At 47.4% G+C, this 19,384-nt stretch overlaps 1 protein-coding gene across 4 annotated transcripts in view; it reads right to left on the bottom strand.

Moving 5' to 3' along the window:
* The window catches only part of CRTC2 (CREB regulated transcription coactivator 2), a 181,057-nt gene that overhangs the window by 29,572 nt on the left and 132,101 nt on the right, over positions 1–19,384 (bottom strand). For all 4 annotated transcript variants that reach the window (XM_085637957.1, XM_085637955.1, XM_085637956.1 and 1 more), the window contains one exon: positions 4,549–5,322. In XM_085637957.1, coding sequence (XP_085494083.1) covers positions 4,549–5,322 — 774 coding nt within the window. The remainder of the gene's footprint in view (positions 1–4,548; positions 5,323–19,384) is intronic.

Genomic DNA, 19,384 nt, shown 5'->3' with positions numbered 1-19,384 from the left:
AGTCCACCATTGCAGAGCAGTGACCATTTGAGGGGTCACTCTTGGAGAGGGCGCATGTGGAGGCGACAGTAAGGAACAAGCAGAATACAGGATGACATCATTCCGAGAAGGGATTTGAAGAGGCGTACTGAGAGAGACGTCTTGGATTTTATGTGATTTGCCAAATGAGGAAGTTTGTTCTGTCGCTCTTGTGATGGGAAAGCCTTTTTCTGGGTTGTGTCGAGAGTAGCACCCAGAAAGGTTATCCGCTGAGAAGGCTGGAGGACGGACTTGTCCTGATTCAGAGTGAGTCCTAGGCGACTGAAAAGCTGTAGACAGGCGTCGGAAGACCTGGTCGCGCCGTCCAGAGAAGGTGCCTTGACGAGCCAGTCGGCGAGATAGGGAAAGACCTGATGGTGTTGCTGCCTGATATATGCAGCCACTGGAGAGAGGCATTTCGTAAAAATGCATGGAGCTGACTTGAGTCCGAAGGGCAGGACTCGGAATTGGTAATGTCTGCCTGCCACGGCGAACCTCAGGAATTTCTTGTGGTTTCTGTGGATAGGGATATGGAAATAGGTATGTTGAAGATCCAAAGACACCATGAAGTCGTTTGCCTTGAGAAGTTGCAACACTTCTTGGATGGTAACCATGCGAAACGACTTTCTTTAAAAATTTGTTGAGACTTCTCAAGTCCAGGATTGGTCTCCATTTCTTCTCCTTTTTGCGCACCAGGAAAAAACTGGAGTAAAACCCTTTCCCCCGTTGACGAAGAGGAACCCGTTCTATAGCTCCCTTCTGGAGCATGAGTGAAAGTTCCAGGAGTAACAGGCGTAGATTTTTGTGAAGCATAGGTCGAGGAGGGGTATGGGGAGGTTTGTGAGTGAACTCCAGCGAATGTCCAAACTGTATCAGTTGAAGAACCCAACGGTCCGTTGTCATTTGTTTCCAATTGCGTAAGAAGAAGGAAATTCTTCCTCCAACTTTGAAGGGTGGAGAGGAGATGGAGACCGGCGGTAGAGAAAAGTCATTGCCGCCGAGCAGCGTCCTTTTCCTCGAAAGGAGGTTTTAGTGTAAGAGGATTGCTGTTGTTGACGTTGTTGGTACTGTGGCCGATATTGTTGGTTGGAGGAGGAATAGGAAGACCGATAGTGTTGGTAGCCTCCTCTGGTGGAAGATTGACCTCTACCCCTTGAGCCACGAAAAGGGGGTTTTTAAATTGAAGGGTACCCAAAGCCCTAGCCGTGTCGGTATCCTTTTTTATACCCTGAAGAGCCTCATCAATATGCATGCCAAAGAGAAGCTGACCATCGTAGGGCATGTCCAGAATTTTTGTCTGGACTTCCGGCCGGAATGAAGTTACCCTCAGCCAACCTTGGCGTCGTAGTACAGCAGCGCCAGCTAGTTGACGGAAACCAGTAGAGGCAATATCCATCGCACAATCGATCTTGGAAGCCGAACGTTCGCCCTCCAGCAAGATCTTCGCTTCTTCCCTCGAGTCGTCCAGCAAGGCTCCCAAGTATGGAGCAATGTCCGCCCACATCTGCCTGTTTTAGCGCCCTAATAACGCTAAGGAATTTGACGCACGCACTGTCAATGCAGACATGGAAGAAAAACGTTTTCAATATTGTCAAGTCGTCTGCCTTCTTTGTCAGGAGGAGCGGACAGCGGGCACAAGGGTTTTTAGATTTCCTCTGAGCAGCCTGAGTGATGACGGAATCAGGCTTTGGATGTCCGGTAAGGCAGGCTGGAGCAGTGTCCGGAGCTCTGTATTTTTTGTCTAGCCGAGGTAACACTGGGGAAATCGAAGATGGATTGTGCATTATTTTTACACCCGATCCCAGATGTAGTCTATAATAGGTACTGATCTTACAGACTTTTTGAAAGGTTCTTTAAAGTCATTAAGGAAACAATCCGGTAGGTGAGCTTGAAATCTGAAAACGCTGTGCGGCTCTTTTCAAGACATTATGAAAACCCTCGATATCCTCAGGAGGCGAATCAGCTTGAGTAGGCACCGGGGACGCTGGACAAGGGATAACATAATCGTCCCACTCATCATGAGTCGATTGAGAATCATGGAGTTCTCCCTCCTCTTGTTGCTCATCATCCTCATCATCTGTGGAAATTGTAGGCGGTAGCATGACAGGTACAGACTGTGGAGGAAGTGGTGGAGGCTGTTGCCTTGGCGGCGGAGAGACAACCGGAGCAGGAGACGTAGCAGAAGTAGGAAATCTCTGCTTGTAGTCAGTAATCAGAAATTGGAGGTCAGAAACCTAACACGCAGGTAGACAAACCATGGGAGGTTGGGGAGGATGGCTGTCGTCAGGATAATATGGCCGGTCTTCTGGTTCTCGTTCGTCATAGTCCGAACTCTCTTGGTATTTGATATGGAGTTCCGAAGGACTGATTGCAGTTCCGAACATACTGCCATCGTCCTCCTCTTCCTCCTCTTCCAAAAGGTGAGTCGGAGATAACGGCTGGATCCTGCTAGGAGAAGTCAGGGCAGGTGTCAACATGCGTTTTGTTATTTTGAGATGGACATACGCACTCTCCACTTTGGACTCTGGTGTCGTCGACGAAGCTCCCGTCGACGGTGTGGTCCTCGTTGTCTACGGGGTAGACGTCAATGGAACACTCTTCATCGACGTAGGCGTCAACGCGCTCGACGGCGATCGTAGCGTCGACGCTGGCTTGGACGTCGACGATGATTTTTTAATTTTAATCGTCGACGATACAGGTTTAGCAGCCGTCGACGATAAAGTCGTTGTCGACGAGGCAGAAGATGCCAAAGAGGTGGAGACGGTCGTCGTCGATGAAGTTACCCCCACAGCTGTAGACAGGGATTTTCTCACTGTTGATACCACCGTCGACGAAGCCGTCGTCGACGAGGTGGAACTAGGCTTTTTAAAGGTGTGTAGAACCTCCTGTGGAGAAACCTTTGTTGGTAAAGCCTTAAGGGGAGCCTCTGAAGACTTTTGTGCGTCTTCTTTTGAGGGGGCTGCGACGAAGGTCCTGGAGAAGCAACTCTGGGCCTTTTTTGAGAGGATTTTGAAGATGTAGAGTAGCCTTCACTCTCCTCAGAAGACAAGACTCGGTCTTTATCTTTAAGCCTCTGCAGCCAAATTAGAAGGCGTCCCTTCTGATCTTTAAGGGTCTTTGAAGAAAAGGTACGACATACCTTACAGTCCTTTGAGGAGTGGTCCGGGTAAAGACAATAGAGGCAGTCTTTGTGTTGGTCATCAACATGAAGCCTCTTTTTACCACAGAAAGCACAGGGCCTAAAAAGGCCTTTCTTAGGAGTATCTGCCATGAAGATATCGAGAACTTCACACAGAAGAAGGAATCCTGAAGAAAAAAAAAAATCACTGGAAATCCAGAAAACAAGGAAAACTGAGCAGAGCTCAGGGGAGACTCCCATAGCACGACGTGCAATAGAAAATCTGAGGGACTAGAGCTCCTTCCAGGAGGGTTCCAGAGGGTGATGATAGCTGATTGGCTCTTTTCTAGAGTTTGGTCCTTTTTTACAAAAGGACATGGAGATGTTACTAATGTGAGGCCCTTGGCCTATTACTATATATGTCTAATGGAACATTACTTTATTTATGTACCGGGGACTCCCATCCCGACGACGGGGAATGATTCAGGCATGTGAATCTATGAAAAATACCCTAATACTGGATACGGATATTTTTAGGGGTGGGAAAGGGCATTGAGCGTTAAAGGTATTTTTTTAGGGTTTAGTGGTGGGTAAGGGGGTGGTGGTAAATTAATTTATTTGAAAAAGTGTGGGGGGTTGGGGCCACCCCCAAAAACAAATCCATACATATACACACACACACACACACACACACACACACACACACACACACACACACACACACACACACACACACACACACACACACACACACACACACACACACACATTTCCTATACTTACATGCAAAAAATGTGTGGTAAAGGCATGCGCTGTAAGTTGTACATCCCAACTGCACAGGAAAGGCTTTGGCATGAGTGGATTTGCTGAATCTGGTCAACAGCATGACAAAAGCAGAACAGCAGGAATGTAGTTTAGGGGGTCCTGTCCCAAGGTGTTGTGACGGAAATACACCAAAGCAAAGAATGCAAACTTGTAAAGTCATGCCCAAGAGGCAGAGCCTGGAAAATGCATGGGCCTGGCCATCATACCTGTAGCTCTTCATTGCAAGGTCTGTTTCTGTGCGGCTTGAGTCTGGATGAAAGTGGCACAGCAAATACTAATAAATATAAGTTTGATAACTTAAAATGGAGTACAGTCTGTATGGAAGAGGTCTTAGTAAAGTCTTTTGGAGAAAAAAAATATTTTTTTTAAGTGATGGATGCATGCAAAGTGCTAGTATACATAATGTGTTTAGAGGTGCTGCAAGTGTGCTACTTTAGGCCTTCTGAAGTACTACTGCCTTTAAATAACTGTGGCCCTCAAATGTAACCTTATCATTAGCAGAAAGGAAGAAACCAACTAAACTACCTTGTTCTGCAACAATGATCATAAGAAACTCTCACCTAGTTAAAGTTTAGAGTAATACTTACGCTCCCCAGATTAAAGTCTCCAACTGCATTATTATACTGTTGCAATGATGAGTTTTGGTATTGTGGGAAAGCATACTGCCGCAAAGGGTGATGATTCTGGGTTACTGGCTGTTGCGGCTGCACATGGCGGTGCTGCTTTTGCTCTTGGCCTTGCTTGTGCTGATCTTGGTGGTGCCGATGCTGTTGCTCTTGTTGGTGGGGATGCTGTGGCTCTTGCTGGTGATGCAGATGTTGCTGCTCCTGAAGCTGGTGTGGACTGTGTTGGTTTTGTTGCTGATGTTGCTCCTGGGAGTGCAGTTGCCTCTGTTCCTGGTGGTTCAGATGTGTCTGCTCTTGGTTGTGATGTGAATGTTGTTCTTGGTGGTGTGGTTGGTGCTGCTGCTCTTGTTGAGGCAGATGTTGCTGCTGATCGTGTTGCTGTGAATGCTGTTGCTCTTGTTGGTGGAGGTGATTGTGCTGCTCTTGTTGAAGTTGACAATGTTGCTCTTTGTGTTGTTGCTGCCGATGCTGCTGCTCTTGTTGGCGGTGTTGATGCTCCTGCTCTGCTTGATGTTGTTGATGTTCTTGGAAGTGGTGTTGCTGTCCATGGTTCTGCTGCTGTCCTTGATGATGATGATGTGTCTGGTGCTGCAATGACGACTGTTGCTGGGACTGCTGCAGTGACTTCTGTGTGCCTAGAGGTTGCTGAGCCTGTAAGAGCAGGTTCTGCTGATTGTAGGGATATGGAGGTAGCCTCTGATCGGCTGGCAGCTTGCTGGTATCCAATGGCACACCCTGTAAATATAGAACAAAAATCAGAACAATCACATGAATACCTTGCACTCACACCAAACATGACTAAATTACATATTCACTCAATATTTCTCCGTCAGCTGTGCAAGAAAGAGTTTATCAACCTTGTCGATAAAATAAAGCATTTGCAAAGGGTCACTCATCCATGAATATAATGGCTACTAATCTGATTGTGAAATCGCAGTTGAAGATCTTTGTCAGTAAAGCCATGATTCACGTCTTCATTGGTATGAGAATTATCAAAAGAGGGGAAATCCCTGCGAGGATTTGTTTTGCAGGGCGATAAACGACATGCACAATTGTACCAACCACTTCATTATGTTTCATGTTTTTCCCTACGTGCAGTGGACATGGCGCAAATCCCCTCTTTTATACATAGGCATGGGGATCACTGAACAGTTTAGTCTTGAAATATCCTATTCTTCCAGTACATTTCATAAAGGCAGGCAATCAGCTTCCCACTACCATGAAGCCTCAGTCTGGCTCTTAAATAAAAGACCCATGTGCTATCACAACACGGCAAGTTCCTATAATAAACGGTTTCAATTTCAACACAGGTGGCAGGCTTCGCTGAATTCTACACTCACAGTACAGAAAACCTGAGCTCTAATCAGGCACATTATGCACCAGGTCAGGTTACATTGCTATGCAGATGTTACCAATATGGGGGGACTGAAGGGGAAAGATCTGGGCCTACTGTGTGTGAAGGAGTAGGCACAATGTGCTCTTCAACATTTAAATCTGTTAGTGAGCATAGGATGCTCAGCAAAGTGGAAACGTGAAGGCAGCTGACGGCAGGCCAGAGTGGGAGAGAAAGCTAGAAACAGAAAGAATTTAAGTACGAGACGCTAAGCGATAGTGAGAGCAAGACTCACAAAGGGACCCAGAATATTTTAAAATACATATATAAATACAAAAAAACACATTTAGATTTAATTAAATGACTTGCAGCCAACACGTGCAATGCCAACAGGATGCAACCACATCATCCCTGTGCACATTCAGATTTTATGTTCCCTACATCTGCTTGTGTCGGGGAGTCTTCGAAGCACTGTAGCTTTTGCTGATGGAACAAGGCAAAGTACTATGTCCGGAGTTCTTGACACAATATTTGAAACCAATGCTCTCCAATATCAACAACCATATATTTGTTCTAACTTCCCACGCAGATTTGCAGTTCACAATATTGAAATTCTATCAAATAGCTAATTTTCCTAATGTAATAGGACATGTGGACCGAGCACATATACTTGTATGTCCACCATCTGCTACTGAGTACCTGTATAGAAACAGAAAGCTTCCGCAATCCCTTAATATTCAAGTGGTCTGCAATTCAGAGTATATTAAAAAAGGACAATGCTAATCATTGAACTGGGAGTACTCCCGATGCTTTCGAATTTAGTCTTGCACAAGGAGACATGGGAGATGGGTGTTTACTGCTTTTCTAAGACACATTTTACCTCTTATTTCACAAGCACCACTACCTATTAAAATCATGTTTGTACATATGCTGCTCGTCCTTGAATGATAAATCCAGATCTTCGTTTGTGGTCTGCAAGGGAAAGGTGCAATAAGGCTGCCCCCAAATAAAAGAGGACTGTAACTGAATGGACATTTGGCATTTTGAGGGCCAGATTTAAAAGACTTTATATTACTTTGGAGTATACAACAGAACATGCTTATAAAAATATTGCTTTGTGTGCAATTCTACATAAAATACTGTTGAGGCAGGGTTTACCAGGAGAAATGAGTGAGGAAGAACCCGATTGGGATGAGGATCCCGCAATCACCACACATACAACCGTTCACTCCTGTTAGGCCATGGGAAGAGACTGAAGAACAGAAATCACAAATAATATTTAATGTAATGCCTTTATTGACTAACATAAATCCGCACACTTGCATATAAGTTTGATTTTGTTTTTTTGTTTCCAGTTACTTCGTAGGTATTTTGAAAACGTTAATAGAACACTACGTAAATGAAATTCTGACATGGTAATATTTCTTAATACACAAATTTTAAGTAGACTTTTTGTTACTTTCTCTTAACAGGACTACTGGTTTGTCTGGTATTCTGCACATGGGTTCCCTTCCCCACTTCTGCTTATAAGTATTTAAAGCACATTCCTGGCAGAAAGATTACAGATGCTCAGACTTTCAGCACTCTCTGGTTGTCTTCCTACTGATGTTAAAAATGCATAAGCCCTTGTTAGATAGATTAAAACATTACAAATTGTAATTTTCTATTGATATTACAATTATGTCTACTTAATTGTGTTTGAAATTTTAAAGATATGCAACACATCTATGTAGTACATGTTACTGAGTGAAGAGCATTTTAGAATTGTTACACAACTCTGTGCTCTTACCACTTAACATAGTTTGGCATAATGCTTGGACTGCATCTGCCATATCAAAAATATTGATGCTCAATTTTTCAAAACCAGTACGATTTGTTTTCGGCAAAGCATCAACCCTGTGTGATAAATCACATGTGGGTCCACGCTGTTTATTTCTGCCATATCAAAAATATTGATGCCCAATTTCTCAAAACCAATACGATTTGTATTCGGCAAAGCATCAACCCTGTGTGATAAATCACATGTGGGTCTACGCTGTTTATTTCTCTACATTTAGCATAGCTCCCTCTAGTTTATGAAAATGTTGTGCGAAGGGCCCTCCATCTTCCTCCGATCTTTGACATCTATGAGGCCCGTGCTTGGTTGTTTGAGGTTCACATACAGAATGAATGTGTGTTACTGAAACAATAGCGAAGTAGCAGTAGTAGTAGTGTAGACTGGTTCAGCAGATGTTGATGGTTCAATAATGTCATCCGGTTTCTAGTTCTCCACAATGCAAACTGTGTAAGTCGGACTATCCAAAGTTGTTGGGGGATTCAAGATGGTTTTCAGATTGGGTTGTTCCTATCCCTGTAGTATTATCATGAGTAGCATCAGTCATAGTGCTGATGTAACAAGAAAAATATTTATATTCTACATATGTTAATCTAATATCCAAAATTAAATAAATTATTTTAAACACTGGCATCTAGCCTATTGACCTCCGCTGCAGAAGAAGGCTTTTTTCGAGGCAGCCAGGACAGGTTCCACCAATGCTTCATTGAATGGGAGCAAGGAGTCTGATGTCAGAACCGAGGGGAGAAGTACCTTACTTAGGACATTGGTCTTAACATCCACGGAACCCAACAGTAAATCCAAAACCACTGCTGCTTTCTTGACCATTGAGTGGAAACAGACAACCTCCAGAGTTGCAGGTCCAGTCAGAATCTTGAACTCCATTTCCAGTCTCTAGCTGAGGCAAACCATGTTAGCTCATTAGGATTCCATCCATCATCATCATCATCATCTGCATAAAGATTCAGAAGGTCATTGTCTGAACCGAAAAGGTAGTGGATCCGCGTTCTGTACTACTTTCCATTGTTCAGCCTCAGAGATTCTCTTCTGGATCGTTTGACAGGCGGGGACTCCAAAGATAGAAGAGTCGGCTCTTGGGACTCCGGGCAAAGAGACGTGGAGGTGGAAGAGGTGGCGTCAGTGGCAGTACAAGCCACGGTGGTGATGGTGGAATGCCAGAATTCTACACTTGAGAGAACTCTGGAGTCGGTGTGCTGCAGCCGCCGTCCCGACTCTGTATGGCACTATAGGCAAGAACATGGTAAGGCTAAGAGATGTTGAAGGTCCTGTTGGATTTGACACCATAGCAACGATTCCAAACATTGTGTGAGGAACGCTGCAGGATCCATACCTGGTGCTGGGAAATCCAGAAAGAAAGGCTACAGCACTGGTATACACTCCACTGACAGAATCAGTGCTGATGGAACTGAAAGAGACAGTGGAGTCGGCCTGAGGGTCGATTCTGATAGTAGAACTGGCTCATAGCCAGCTTGAACGGGATCAGACGACTCCACTGCAACCAACTACACTTCGGAGGATGAAAATCCTGTGGGAGTCTGGTGTTATCTAGGCGACTCACCTTGTCCATGCTTCTTAGGCTTTCTGTGCTTCTTTTTATTCACTCCAGTGTGAGGAGAGAGATCTAGAGCTTGGTCTCAAGCGACAACAACTTTACCTATCATGTGCCCTGGGCATGAAGAACTCACGTCTCTCAGGATAGAGCAAGATCTGAATTTACTTTGAAGGTGTGGAAAAAGGGAACCGACGTTGTTGTGGTGGGTTGGGCGCAATATGGCTTTGGCGATGTCATTTGACGCCATCAATCGCATCAATAAGAAGGAGTAGTTTATTTTCTGTAACTCCAGTTCTGTAGTAGGGGTATTTCTGTGATAGTCAGAATCTAGTGAATAGTCCGGCCCATGTGCGTGGACCCCGGAGCAATAAAAAATAATCTCTTAAGGTGTCAACTCATGCAGACCTGCATCCACCTTTAAGAGAGAATTTAATTTAAAGACAGATAATGCAGCCTATATCCACAGGCTGCACTGTCCAGTACTTCAACTAGAATTCCACCAACACCCACAAACAGCACTGCCTGCCCAGCTTTTCTCCACAAAGGAAAAAACCCTGCCTCTACCAGCAAAAGCCTCTGGAATGATAGAGAGGAAGGAATGGACAGACAAGCCCCATAGGCTGCCAATATGTGGCTGAGAACAGGATACTGTGCCTTTAAGAAAACTTTCCAGAACTTTCCCAGTATCCCAGAATGCCCAGCAGGTCCCTTCTACTTTCAGTTCTTTTTGTAGCATTCCTTACATGAATATGCATCTCTCCACCGGGGAGTAGGGCGGGCGCTTATGACTATCACAGAGATACCCCTACTACAGAACTGGAGTTACAGAAAATAAACTACTCCTTCTGTAGTAGGGGGATCTCTGTGTATAGTCATAATCTAGTGAATAGAATGGCAAGCCCATCCCCACACAACAACGGCGGTGGAGAACACACAAGACAATACCACTACTGTGCGAACAAATTTCGCAGCGAAGCCTGCCCAACCTGAGCATCTGCCCTGGCATCCGTGTCCAGACAGTAATGCGCAGCAAAGGTATGGACTGACTTCCAAGTGGCCGCCTTGCAGATTTCCGCAATCGGAACATTACGCAGCAAAGCAGTCGTGGCAGCTTTGCCCCTGGTGGAATGAGCCTTAGGTTTACCCCCTAAGGTCTTATTAGCTTTTTGATAACACAATTGTATGCTGGACACAATCCACCGAGAAACGGACTGCTTAGAGGTCGCGAGACCGGTCCTGACTGATCCATAATTAACAAACAATTGGTCTGACCTACGAATATCCTTGGTCTTATCCAGGTAAAATTGCAACACCCTCCGAACATCCAGGGAATGGAGAGACCTTTCCGCTGGCGAAGAGGGATTCTGAAAGAACGTAGGTAAAGTTATGGTCTGGTTGAAAAGAAAGTCAGAGATAACCTTAGGAAGAGATTTAGGGTGAGTACGCATAACATCCTTAGCAGCATGAAATACAGTATAAGGTTCTTGACAACATAATGCCTGAAGTTCACTCACCCTGCGGGCCGATGTAATGGCCACTAGGAACGCCGTCTTCCAGGATAGGTGCTGCAACGAAGCCTTGTGAATGGGTTCAAAAGGCTCCTTCATCAGTCTGGACAGCACCACATTCAAGTCCCAGGAAGGCGATGGAAGTCTGACAGGAGGAAACACTTTCTTCAAGCCTTCCAAGAAATCCTTGACCACAGGGATCTGAAAGAAGGAAGTCTGTGAAGGGCATTTCCTGTAAGCAGTCAAAGCAGCCAGATGAACCTTAATGGAATGGAAATTAAGGCCGGACTGCGCCAAATGTAAAAGATATGGAAGGATGACATCTTCCTTACATGTCGTAGGGTCAAAGCTCTTGGACTTGCACCAGATACAGAACCTCTTCCACTTGTAGGCATAGGACGTCCTAGTGGAAGGCCGTTTAGACTCCTTCAGTATGTCCATACAATCGTCTGGTAGATTCAAATGGCCATATTGCACTATCTCAGGAGCCATGCCGCCAAACTCAAAGACGAGAGGTTGGGGTGCACCATCCGCCCCCCGAACTTCGTGAGAAGGTCCGGCCTGCACGGCAGCCGTATGTGAGGAAGGAGCGACCGGTGAAGTAGGTCCGTGAACCACCACTGTCTGGGCCATTCCGGAGCAATCAGGATCATCCGCGCCCCTGACTGGGACAGTTTGATGAGCACCGCCGGAATCAGGGGAATGGGTGGAAAAGCGTATAGAAAGCTGTTCGACCAGTCGATCCATAGCGCATTCCCCAGCATCCCCCGCTGGTAGTACCTGGATGCGAAGTCTCGGCATTTGCTGTTTTCGGCGGTGGCGAACAGATCTACGTCTGGAGTCCCCCACCTTGCGAAGACTTCTCCTAGTACTTCGTCGTTTATGACCCACTCGTGGTTTTCCTGAATCAGTCTGCTCAGTGCGTCCGCCTGAGCATTCTGCACCCCTGGCAGATGTGTGGCCTCAATCGTCAGAACTCGGGCCAGAAGCCAGTGCCAGATCGCCTGCGCCTCCTGCGACAGAGTGCGCGATCTCGACCCCCCCTGCTTGTTGAGGTAATACATGGTTGTTGTATTGTCCGTCTGTATCAGCAGCGAGTTGGTCTGGAAGGACGGAAGGAAGGCCTTCAGTGTCAGGAAGACAGCTCAGAGTTCCAGGAAATTGATGTGGTACGTCGATTCCAACGGGGACCACTTTCCTTGAATCTGCAAGTCCCCGGAATGCGCTCCCCAGCCTTGGAGAGACGCATCCTTCACGACACTCTTCGTGGGAATGTCCTTGTGGAAGGGAACCCCCCTGAGGAGGTTTTCCGCCGAACACCACCACTTCAGAGACTGAAGAGCATGTAGAGACAGCCGTATCTTGTCGTCCCAAGAACCTGTCTTCTGATCCCACTGATCCTCCAAGCATTCCTGCAGTGGTCTCATGTGCAGCTGTGCGTGAGGCGTGAGGAAGATACAGGAGGCCATCGATCCCAGCAGCGAAGACACCTTCCTCACTGTCGTCGATGGAGCAGTCCTGAGGTCCTGAGCCTTCCGAAGGAGTGATAACCGTCTCTCCTCCGAAGGAGACACGCTTGCTGACCGCGTATCGATGGAGGCTCCCAGGTACTGTATGCACTGGACCGGAGTCGGGACCGATTTGGACATGTTGACATGTAACCCCAGCTTGTGCAAGAGAGCGCACGTCCACCGGAAGTGTTCTTGCGCTTCCGAGAAGGATGCGGCCTTGATCAGCCAATCGTCCAGATACGGGTAGACAAACACCTTGTTCCTCCGCAGGTGTGCCGCCACCACCGCCATGCACTTCGAGAAGGTCCTGGGCGCAGACTTGAGCCCGAATGGCAGTACTGTGTATTGATAGTGATTGGCGCCGACTTGGAATCGCAGGAACTTCCTGTGCTTCCGTGCGATGGGCACATGGAAGTACGCATCCTGTAGATCTATGGCACAGAGCCAGTCTCCCCGTTGCAGCTGAGGGTAAATCTGATGCAACGATAGCATGCGAAACTTCTCTCTGCGAATCCATTTGTTTGCCTGTCGCAAATCCAGAATGGGCCTGAACTCGTTCTTATCCTTCTTGCGAACGAGGAAGAACCGAGAGTACAGACCTCTTCCCCTTTGAGACAGAGGTACCTCTTCTACCGCCCTTTTTCTCAACAAGATGTCTGCCTCGCCTGGAGCTCTCGCAGCTGAAACTGAGAGCTTACCGGCGGAATCGCTGGAGGCGGGCTGAGAAACCGAAGACTGTACCCATTGCAAACAATATTCAGCACCCACTTGTCTTGAGTAATTTTTCTCCACTCTGCCGGAAAAAATTGAATGCTTCCCCCCACTGGAGTGGGTAACGGTTGCAGGGGAAGTAGTCGCTCAGGGCCGAGACCCGGCCGGGCCCTTGGTAGTAGTAGTAGCCTGCTGGCCTCCTCTACCCCTCTGGCGTTTCTGGAACTGCTGCTGTTGGTGCTGCTGCTGTCCCGAACCCTGACCACGCCCTCTGCCCGTAGACCCGAACCGTCTCTGGAACGGGCGCTTCTTCTTCTCGGCCTTCTCCAACCAGACGGCCGTCAGGGTCTCCGCCTCCGCCTTCATGCGGGCCATTTCATCATCCGCATGTTTGCCAAACAGGGTCTCACCCGAGAAGGGCAGATTGGCTACTCTGTGCTGAGCCTCTGGCTTGAGCGACGTTAGGCGCAGCCACGAGTGACGCCTCTGGTGGACGCCATGACAGTAGGAGTGCGCCGCCAACAAGGAGACATCCGCTGCCGCACTGATGACCTGATTCGAAACCAGCATCCCCTCTCGCACCGTTTCCAGGAATTCCTCCTTCCTGTCCCGGGGCAGCAAGTCCGCATACTGTTGGAGGGACTCCCACAGGGCCCGGTCGTAACGTCCCAACAGCGCCCCCGCACTCGCCGCCTTCATGGTGGTAGACGCGGTCCCACACACCTTCCTGCCCGCCGAGTCCAGCCAGTAGCTTTCCTTGTCGGGCGGAACAGTGGATGAAGGTGCGGTCGCATGCTGTTTCCTCGCCGCCGTCACGATGAGAGTCCGGCTTCGGGTCCATCCTTAAAAAAGCAGGGTCCGAGTCCGGGGCCCGATACTTTTTCAGGAGCCGTGAGGGGGCGGATTTCTTCACCGCGGGAGTGAGGAACAACTCCAACGTGGGCTCCACCAGTCCCGGCACTAGAGGCAGCAGGGGGCGAGACAGGCGTTTTTTTTGTAAAGTCTCGAATATCACGGACGTCGTGGGTGTCGGCACAGTCACCGTGATTCCCAACTTGGCTGCCCCCCTCAGCAGCACCTCCTGGAAGGAGACTAGATCGTCCACAGGAGACACCCTAGTCCCCGGTGAGTCCGAAAGCGTCGGTGAGAAGTCCCTGGCCAAGGACCGTGTGCGTGACCTGGACCTGTGCCTCCTATGGCGCCGTCCTGATGTCGACGACGACGACCTCCTATGGCTCAGCGACCTTCTCCTCCTGACGGAGCGGGAGCACGACCTCCTCGGCTTCGGCCTGTCCGACGGTCTAGCCGGGCCCGGCGACCGTGGGTGTCGCGGCATCGGCGTCCCCTGCGGCGGAGTCGGATACCTGGGCAGGGAGACCGACCGCGGTGGAACTGCAGGCGGCCCCAACGGAGTGCGAGGTGGTATAGAACGCGGAGGGGGAGGTGGAGGTGGTGACGCCGGCTGTGGTGGCAGTGGCGGTGGTGGTGGCGGTGGAGGAGGAGTCGGCGGTCGTGGTGGCAGTGGCGGAGGTGGTGATGGCGTAGGGTTCCGAGGGGGTGTATACACCACGGAGTACCCCGATCCCGGCGACTCCGTTCCCCTCTTACTCCTGGCGTCAGGGCTCCCCCTGCGCCGTCTCGACGTCGACCGCCTCCTCGACGTCGAGTGTCTTCTCGATGTCGGCCGCCTCCTCGACGGCGACCGCCGCCTCGACGTCGATCTTCGAGACGTCGATCTTCGTGACGTCGATCGTCTTCTCGACGTCGATCGTCTTCTCGACGTCGATCGTCTTCGACACGCCGATTTCTTTGACGGCAATCGTCTCGACGTCGATCTCAATGACGTCGATCTGCGTGACGTCGATCTGCGTGACGTCGATCTGCGTGACGTCGATCTGCGTGACGGCGACCGTCGCCTGTTCGCCGACGGCGAGCGGCGCTCTCCTCTCGACGGCGAGCGCCGACGCCGGGCCTGATCTCGCCGCCGATGGCTCGACGGCGTCGTTGCAGAAGATACCAATGTCGTCGACGGCGGCCTGTTCCGCTCCTTCGACGCCGCTTCTCCCCCTGGGGAGATGGCGAATAGACCGTAGTCATCCCCCTCGACGCCGCCGTCGACGCCCTCGACGGGGAGTGGGGACGCTTGCTGGTCTTCCTGCCCCTGGGGAGCCCCCCCAGAGGCCTCAGCATGGGCAGAATCAGCCCCTCCAGACCCACCTCGTGCCTTCAGCCTTCTGTCCTCCAGGACCTGGAGCCTGATCTTCTTCCTCTCTCTCAGGGTCCTGGCCGAAATAGAGCGGCAGATCTCACACTCCTCAGGCACGTGGGACTGGGGAAGGCAGACGATGCACACCCTGTGTGTGTCTGACTTAGCCTTTTTTCTTCCACAATCAGGACACTTGTCGAACAAGCCAGTCATGCTGATAACACCAGAAGGAAAAAGGACTTTCTAACACTTGAAAAGTAACAAATAACCCTTGAAAAGGGAGAGCTCAATGCTCCAGGGTCCTGCTAGCAGGAGCCGGAAAAAAGAACTGAAAGTAGAAGGGACAGGCTGGGCATTCTGGGATACTGGGAAAGTTCTGGAAAGTTCTCTTAAAGGCACAGTATCCTGTTCTCAGCCACATAATGGCAGCCTATGGGGCTTTTCTGTCCATTCCTTCCTCTCTATCATTCCAGAGGCTTTTGCTGGTAGAGGCAGGGTTTTTTCCTTTGTGGAGAAAAGCTGAGCAGGCAGTGCTGTTTGTGGGTGTTGGTGGAATTCTAGTTGAAGTACTGGACAGTGTAGCCTGTGGATATAGGCTGCATTATCTGTCTTTAAATTAAATTCTCTCTTAAAGGTGGATGCAGGTCTGCATGAGTTGACACCTTAAGAGATTATGTTTTATTGCTCCGGGGTCCACGCACATGGGCGGGACTATTCACTAGATTAGGACAATACACAGAGATCCCCTACTACAGAAGCTAGTGCCCCCTAATGAAGTTAGAGTGTTGAACTTTGTGGATCCATTCTGGTGTCTGCAATTATTCTACAAGTGAAGAATCTGCAGGTAGAAGTATCTACCAGAATGTGTAAGACCAACACAAGGACAATTATTTCACAACAGCAGCAGGAGAAAGGAGTTGGGAGGACCACAAGCCTACACAACTTTGCAGACCTGATTCCGAACCCTTATTCCCCACCTTTATGCACTCTCTTTGAGGAGAGCTTTGTAGGAGATATCTCCCAGGAATGAAGAGCTGCAGTGTAAATTTCATCACACAAGTAGGAGAACTTAATTGCATGGGGAACATCTTTGCATTGTTGAAGAATGTATTATGACACAGCACTAGGAAACCTGCAAAAAAAGAAAACTGGAAAGTTAAAGCATTGTTAGTTAGCTGCAGGAAGCAGCAGAGAAGGTGCCAAAAAAACCAAAATGCAAATAGGGAATACACCCTAATAATGGACTCTTGAGGAAAAGAAGGATTGATATAATCTCAGAGTAGACTATTCAAAACACTCCAAACAAAGAACAAAAAGAAATGCTTAGAATAGTGACTAAGATCAGCGGCTGCTGAATTCCTAGCAACCAAATAACTGGAAAAAACGTTGCTAGAGATAGTGACCAATGGGCAACATAACCAATACATGTTGTACATGCTGCAGAAGCTTATCCAAATGTCTGCATCGAGTTATGACAGAAAGTCCTATGTCCATGCGTACCCAGATGATCAACTTATAAGGATGCTTTCAAGGCACCAGGCAGTGAATGGGCATCAAGCTGCAACAGATCAAAGTCACCATAAATGTAAGCAAGTCATTACAGTAACCAACTTTACAGTTTAAATTCCATGAAGCTTACTGAAACCTGGTAATGCAGTCAGTAGAGAAAGTGAAGACTCTAGTAAACAAAACTTCACAGCATCTTCAGAACTCATGACAAAATCAGTTAGGAAATACAAGACACTCATATTAAGCATCCCACTGATGATTCACCGCATGGCTGAATAAGAGGCTAGTCTAGACGGAACAGTAAAGAGGCTGGGAAAAAATAACACCCATTCAGAAAGACACAGATTGGGATACTTTGGAATTCAAGGTAGTTGTGCAATGGCGGAAAGTTTATCAACTTCAGATGGTAGAATAACCGTTCTAAGAACCACTAATCTAGACATGCAAATCACCAACTGTATTTGCTTCCATAGGAGAGAACAGCAAGGAAAGGTTATTTGTAATTCTAAATCTTAGAACTACTCATTTAAGCCATTAACATTAGTCTACTCATGCCCGTTCGCAGGATCCCGGAACATTTTGCACTAGTTAAACCAGATTTTTAAAAGCCAACAATTACGACAAGCGTTTCCATATGCATGAGAAATACTACTGTCAGTCCACCTGAGGCCACATTTCTATAACATCATGCTTTTGTGTCTAGTGAAAAATATATACATCCAATATATGTACATTAAAGTAACTATATATATATATATATATATATATATATATATATATATATATATATATATACACACACACACGTATTTTTTTTTCCACTGATAAACAATGGTTAAAGTGACATATGTTGGAATGACATTTGAACTAATGTAAAAAACATTCCGAACAAATTGACATACGCCAGTTATTGTTTAGTGAACGAACTATCTTGTGCTCTATCACAGACTGCTTATAACCTCACATATTACATCACCCATGACGTTAAATTATGTCACTGTTGACAACACTGATTATATTTATATACCACCTTTTTTGTTTTTAACAACTTTGTGTGCAACTTTTACAGAGGGAAATGGAAAGGGTGGGTACACATGAGCGTAAAGAGATTTCCTTCCATATTCAGTTACAATTGCTGTAGAAACACCAACAGCAGAGGTCTCTGGCTCACAGCAGCCCAGGAGAAAGGGATATAAATAGCAATAACAGGTACAGAGACTTCAATGTCTGATCATCAGGCCTCAGTGTCCATTCTGTTACTGTCTTCCGAATGGGACATATCGCAGATACCGGAGCGGTGAAGAATCAGTGACGTGCTGGGACTGCACCTCCTCCCTCTCTGTGGACGCTTTTTTACATAAGTTATGCATGGGCGCCATACCTAGTCTTACTTGTATACTCTATCATAGATCATTGCTGAGATATTATCCATCGAATATATACTGACCATACCTTCCCCCACCAGAGGTTGAGCATATGTGGGCTCTGCGATTTCCACACTTGGACTATGCTAAAGTGAGCCGACAACAGAAGGTGGGTCATCAATCCTCCCAATGGGGTGGTCATAGGGTACAGGCCCTGAACGCTAGAGTACCCCAATAGTATCATTAAGGGATCGATCATGTGGGAGTGTAATGTTCATGATGGCGCGTAGGAGTGAGAGAACAGCTCACCAGAAAGCTTGGATGTGAGGGCATGACCACCAGGTGTAAAGTGCCACGTTCCCACATCCTTTCCAACAAGCATCCGGGCTGATGAACATCTTGAGTAATCTTGTGGGTGTGAGGTACCACCATGTGAATAGTTTGTAAGAACTCTGTTTGTGTTGCACACATTTGGAGGACTTTGGAGCTATTTGTCAGATAGACTTCCAAATATTGTCGGGGATCTCCATCCCCAGGTCCCTTTCCCACTTAACTACGCATGTGTGGGTTTAGCTCCAAGATGGATATGTAGAGCCATGATATGACAATACGGCGGATATTGTTGGTGAAGAGGGACTCTAGGAGAGACTCCTCTCTGCACAAGTGTCCCTAAACGTCTCACCCCTGCCAACCAATGTAAAGCTTGCAAGTCTAAAAGCATCCCTTCTAGTGAGATGGAAGTGATCGCTCAAATCTTCCCTGATCCGGAGCTCTGTCATTAGCATAGAACTTCCTCAAGCAAGCGGGGTATCCTTGGCCCCAGAATTGAAACGCTGGTTCTTTAACCCCAGTGGGAAGGGGGTGGGGGATTGTCCGGATTGTTAACCAGTGGGGTGAGAGTGATAGGGTAGAAAAGAAATGCTTTTTTCCGAAGGGGTGAATTGCTAATATTCCAGCAAAAATAACACTGCTGAAATTACTAATGATTCTGATGGTGTGCTATAGGCTTTTGGAAGGAGAAGTAATACAATGAGCTTAATCAATGATTGGACTCTTAGAATCTGATCTTTAATCTTTCGAAACATGCAAAAAAAGTGGATATTTCAGAAGTGAAGCACTTTTGATGGAGGTCATAGTCTTTTTTACATCAAATTTGAGCAGGTGGTCAGTATTTTTCATAGTGTAAAATCACCCGAGAACTCACCAACATTCCTAAAATGAATATAACACAGTTATATTTCCCGGTTA

Source organism: Triturus cristatus, chromosome 12 (genome assembly GCF_964204655.1).
Source record: "Triturus cristatus chromosome 12, aTriCri1.1, whole genome shotgun sequence".
Lineage (NCBI taxonomy): Eukaryota > Metazoa > Chordata > Amphibia > Caudata > Salamandridae > Triturus > Triturus cristatus.
The sequence above is the reverse complement of the archived record's forward strand: the minus strand, read 5'-3'. Positions and strand labels throughout refer to the sequence as shown.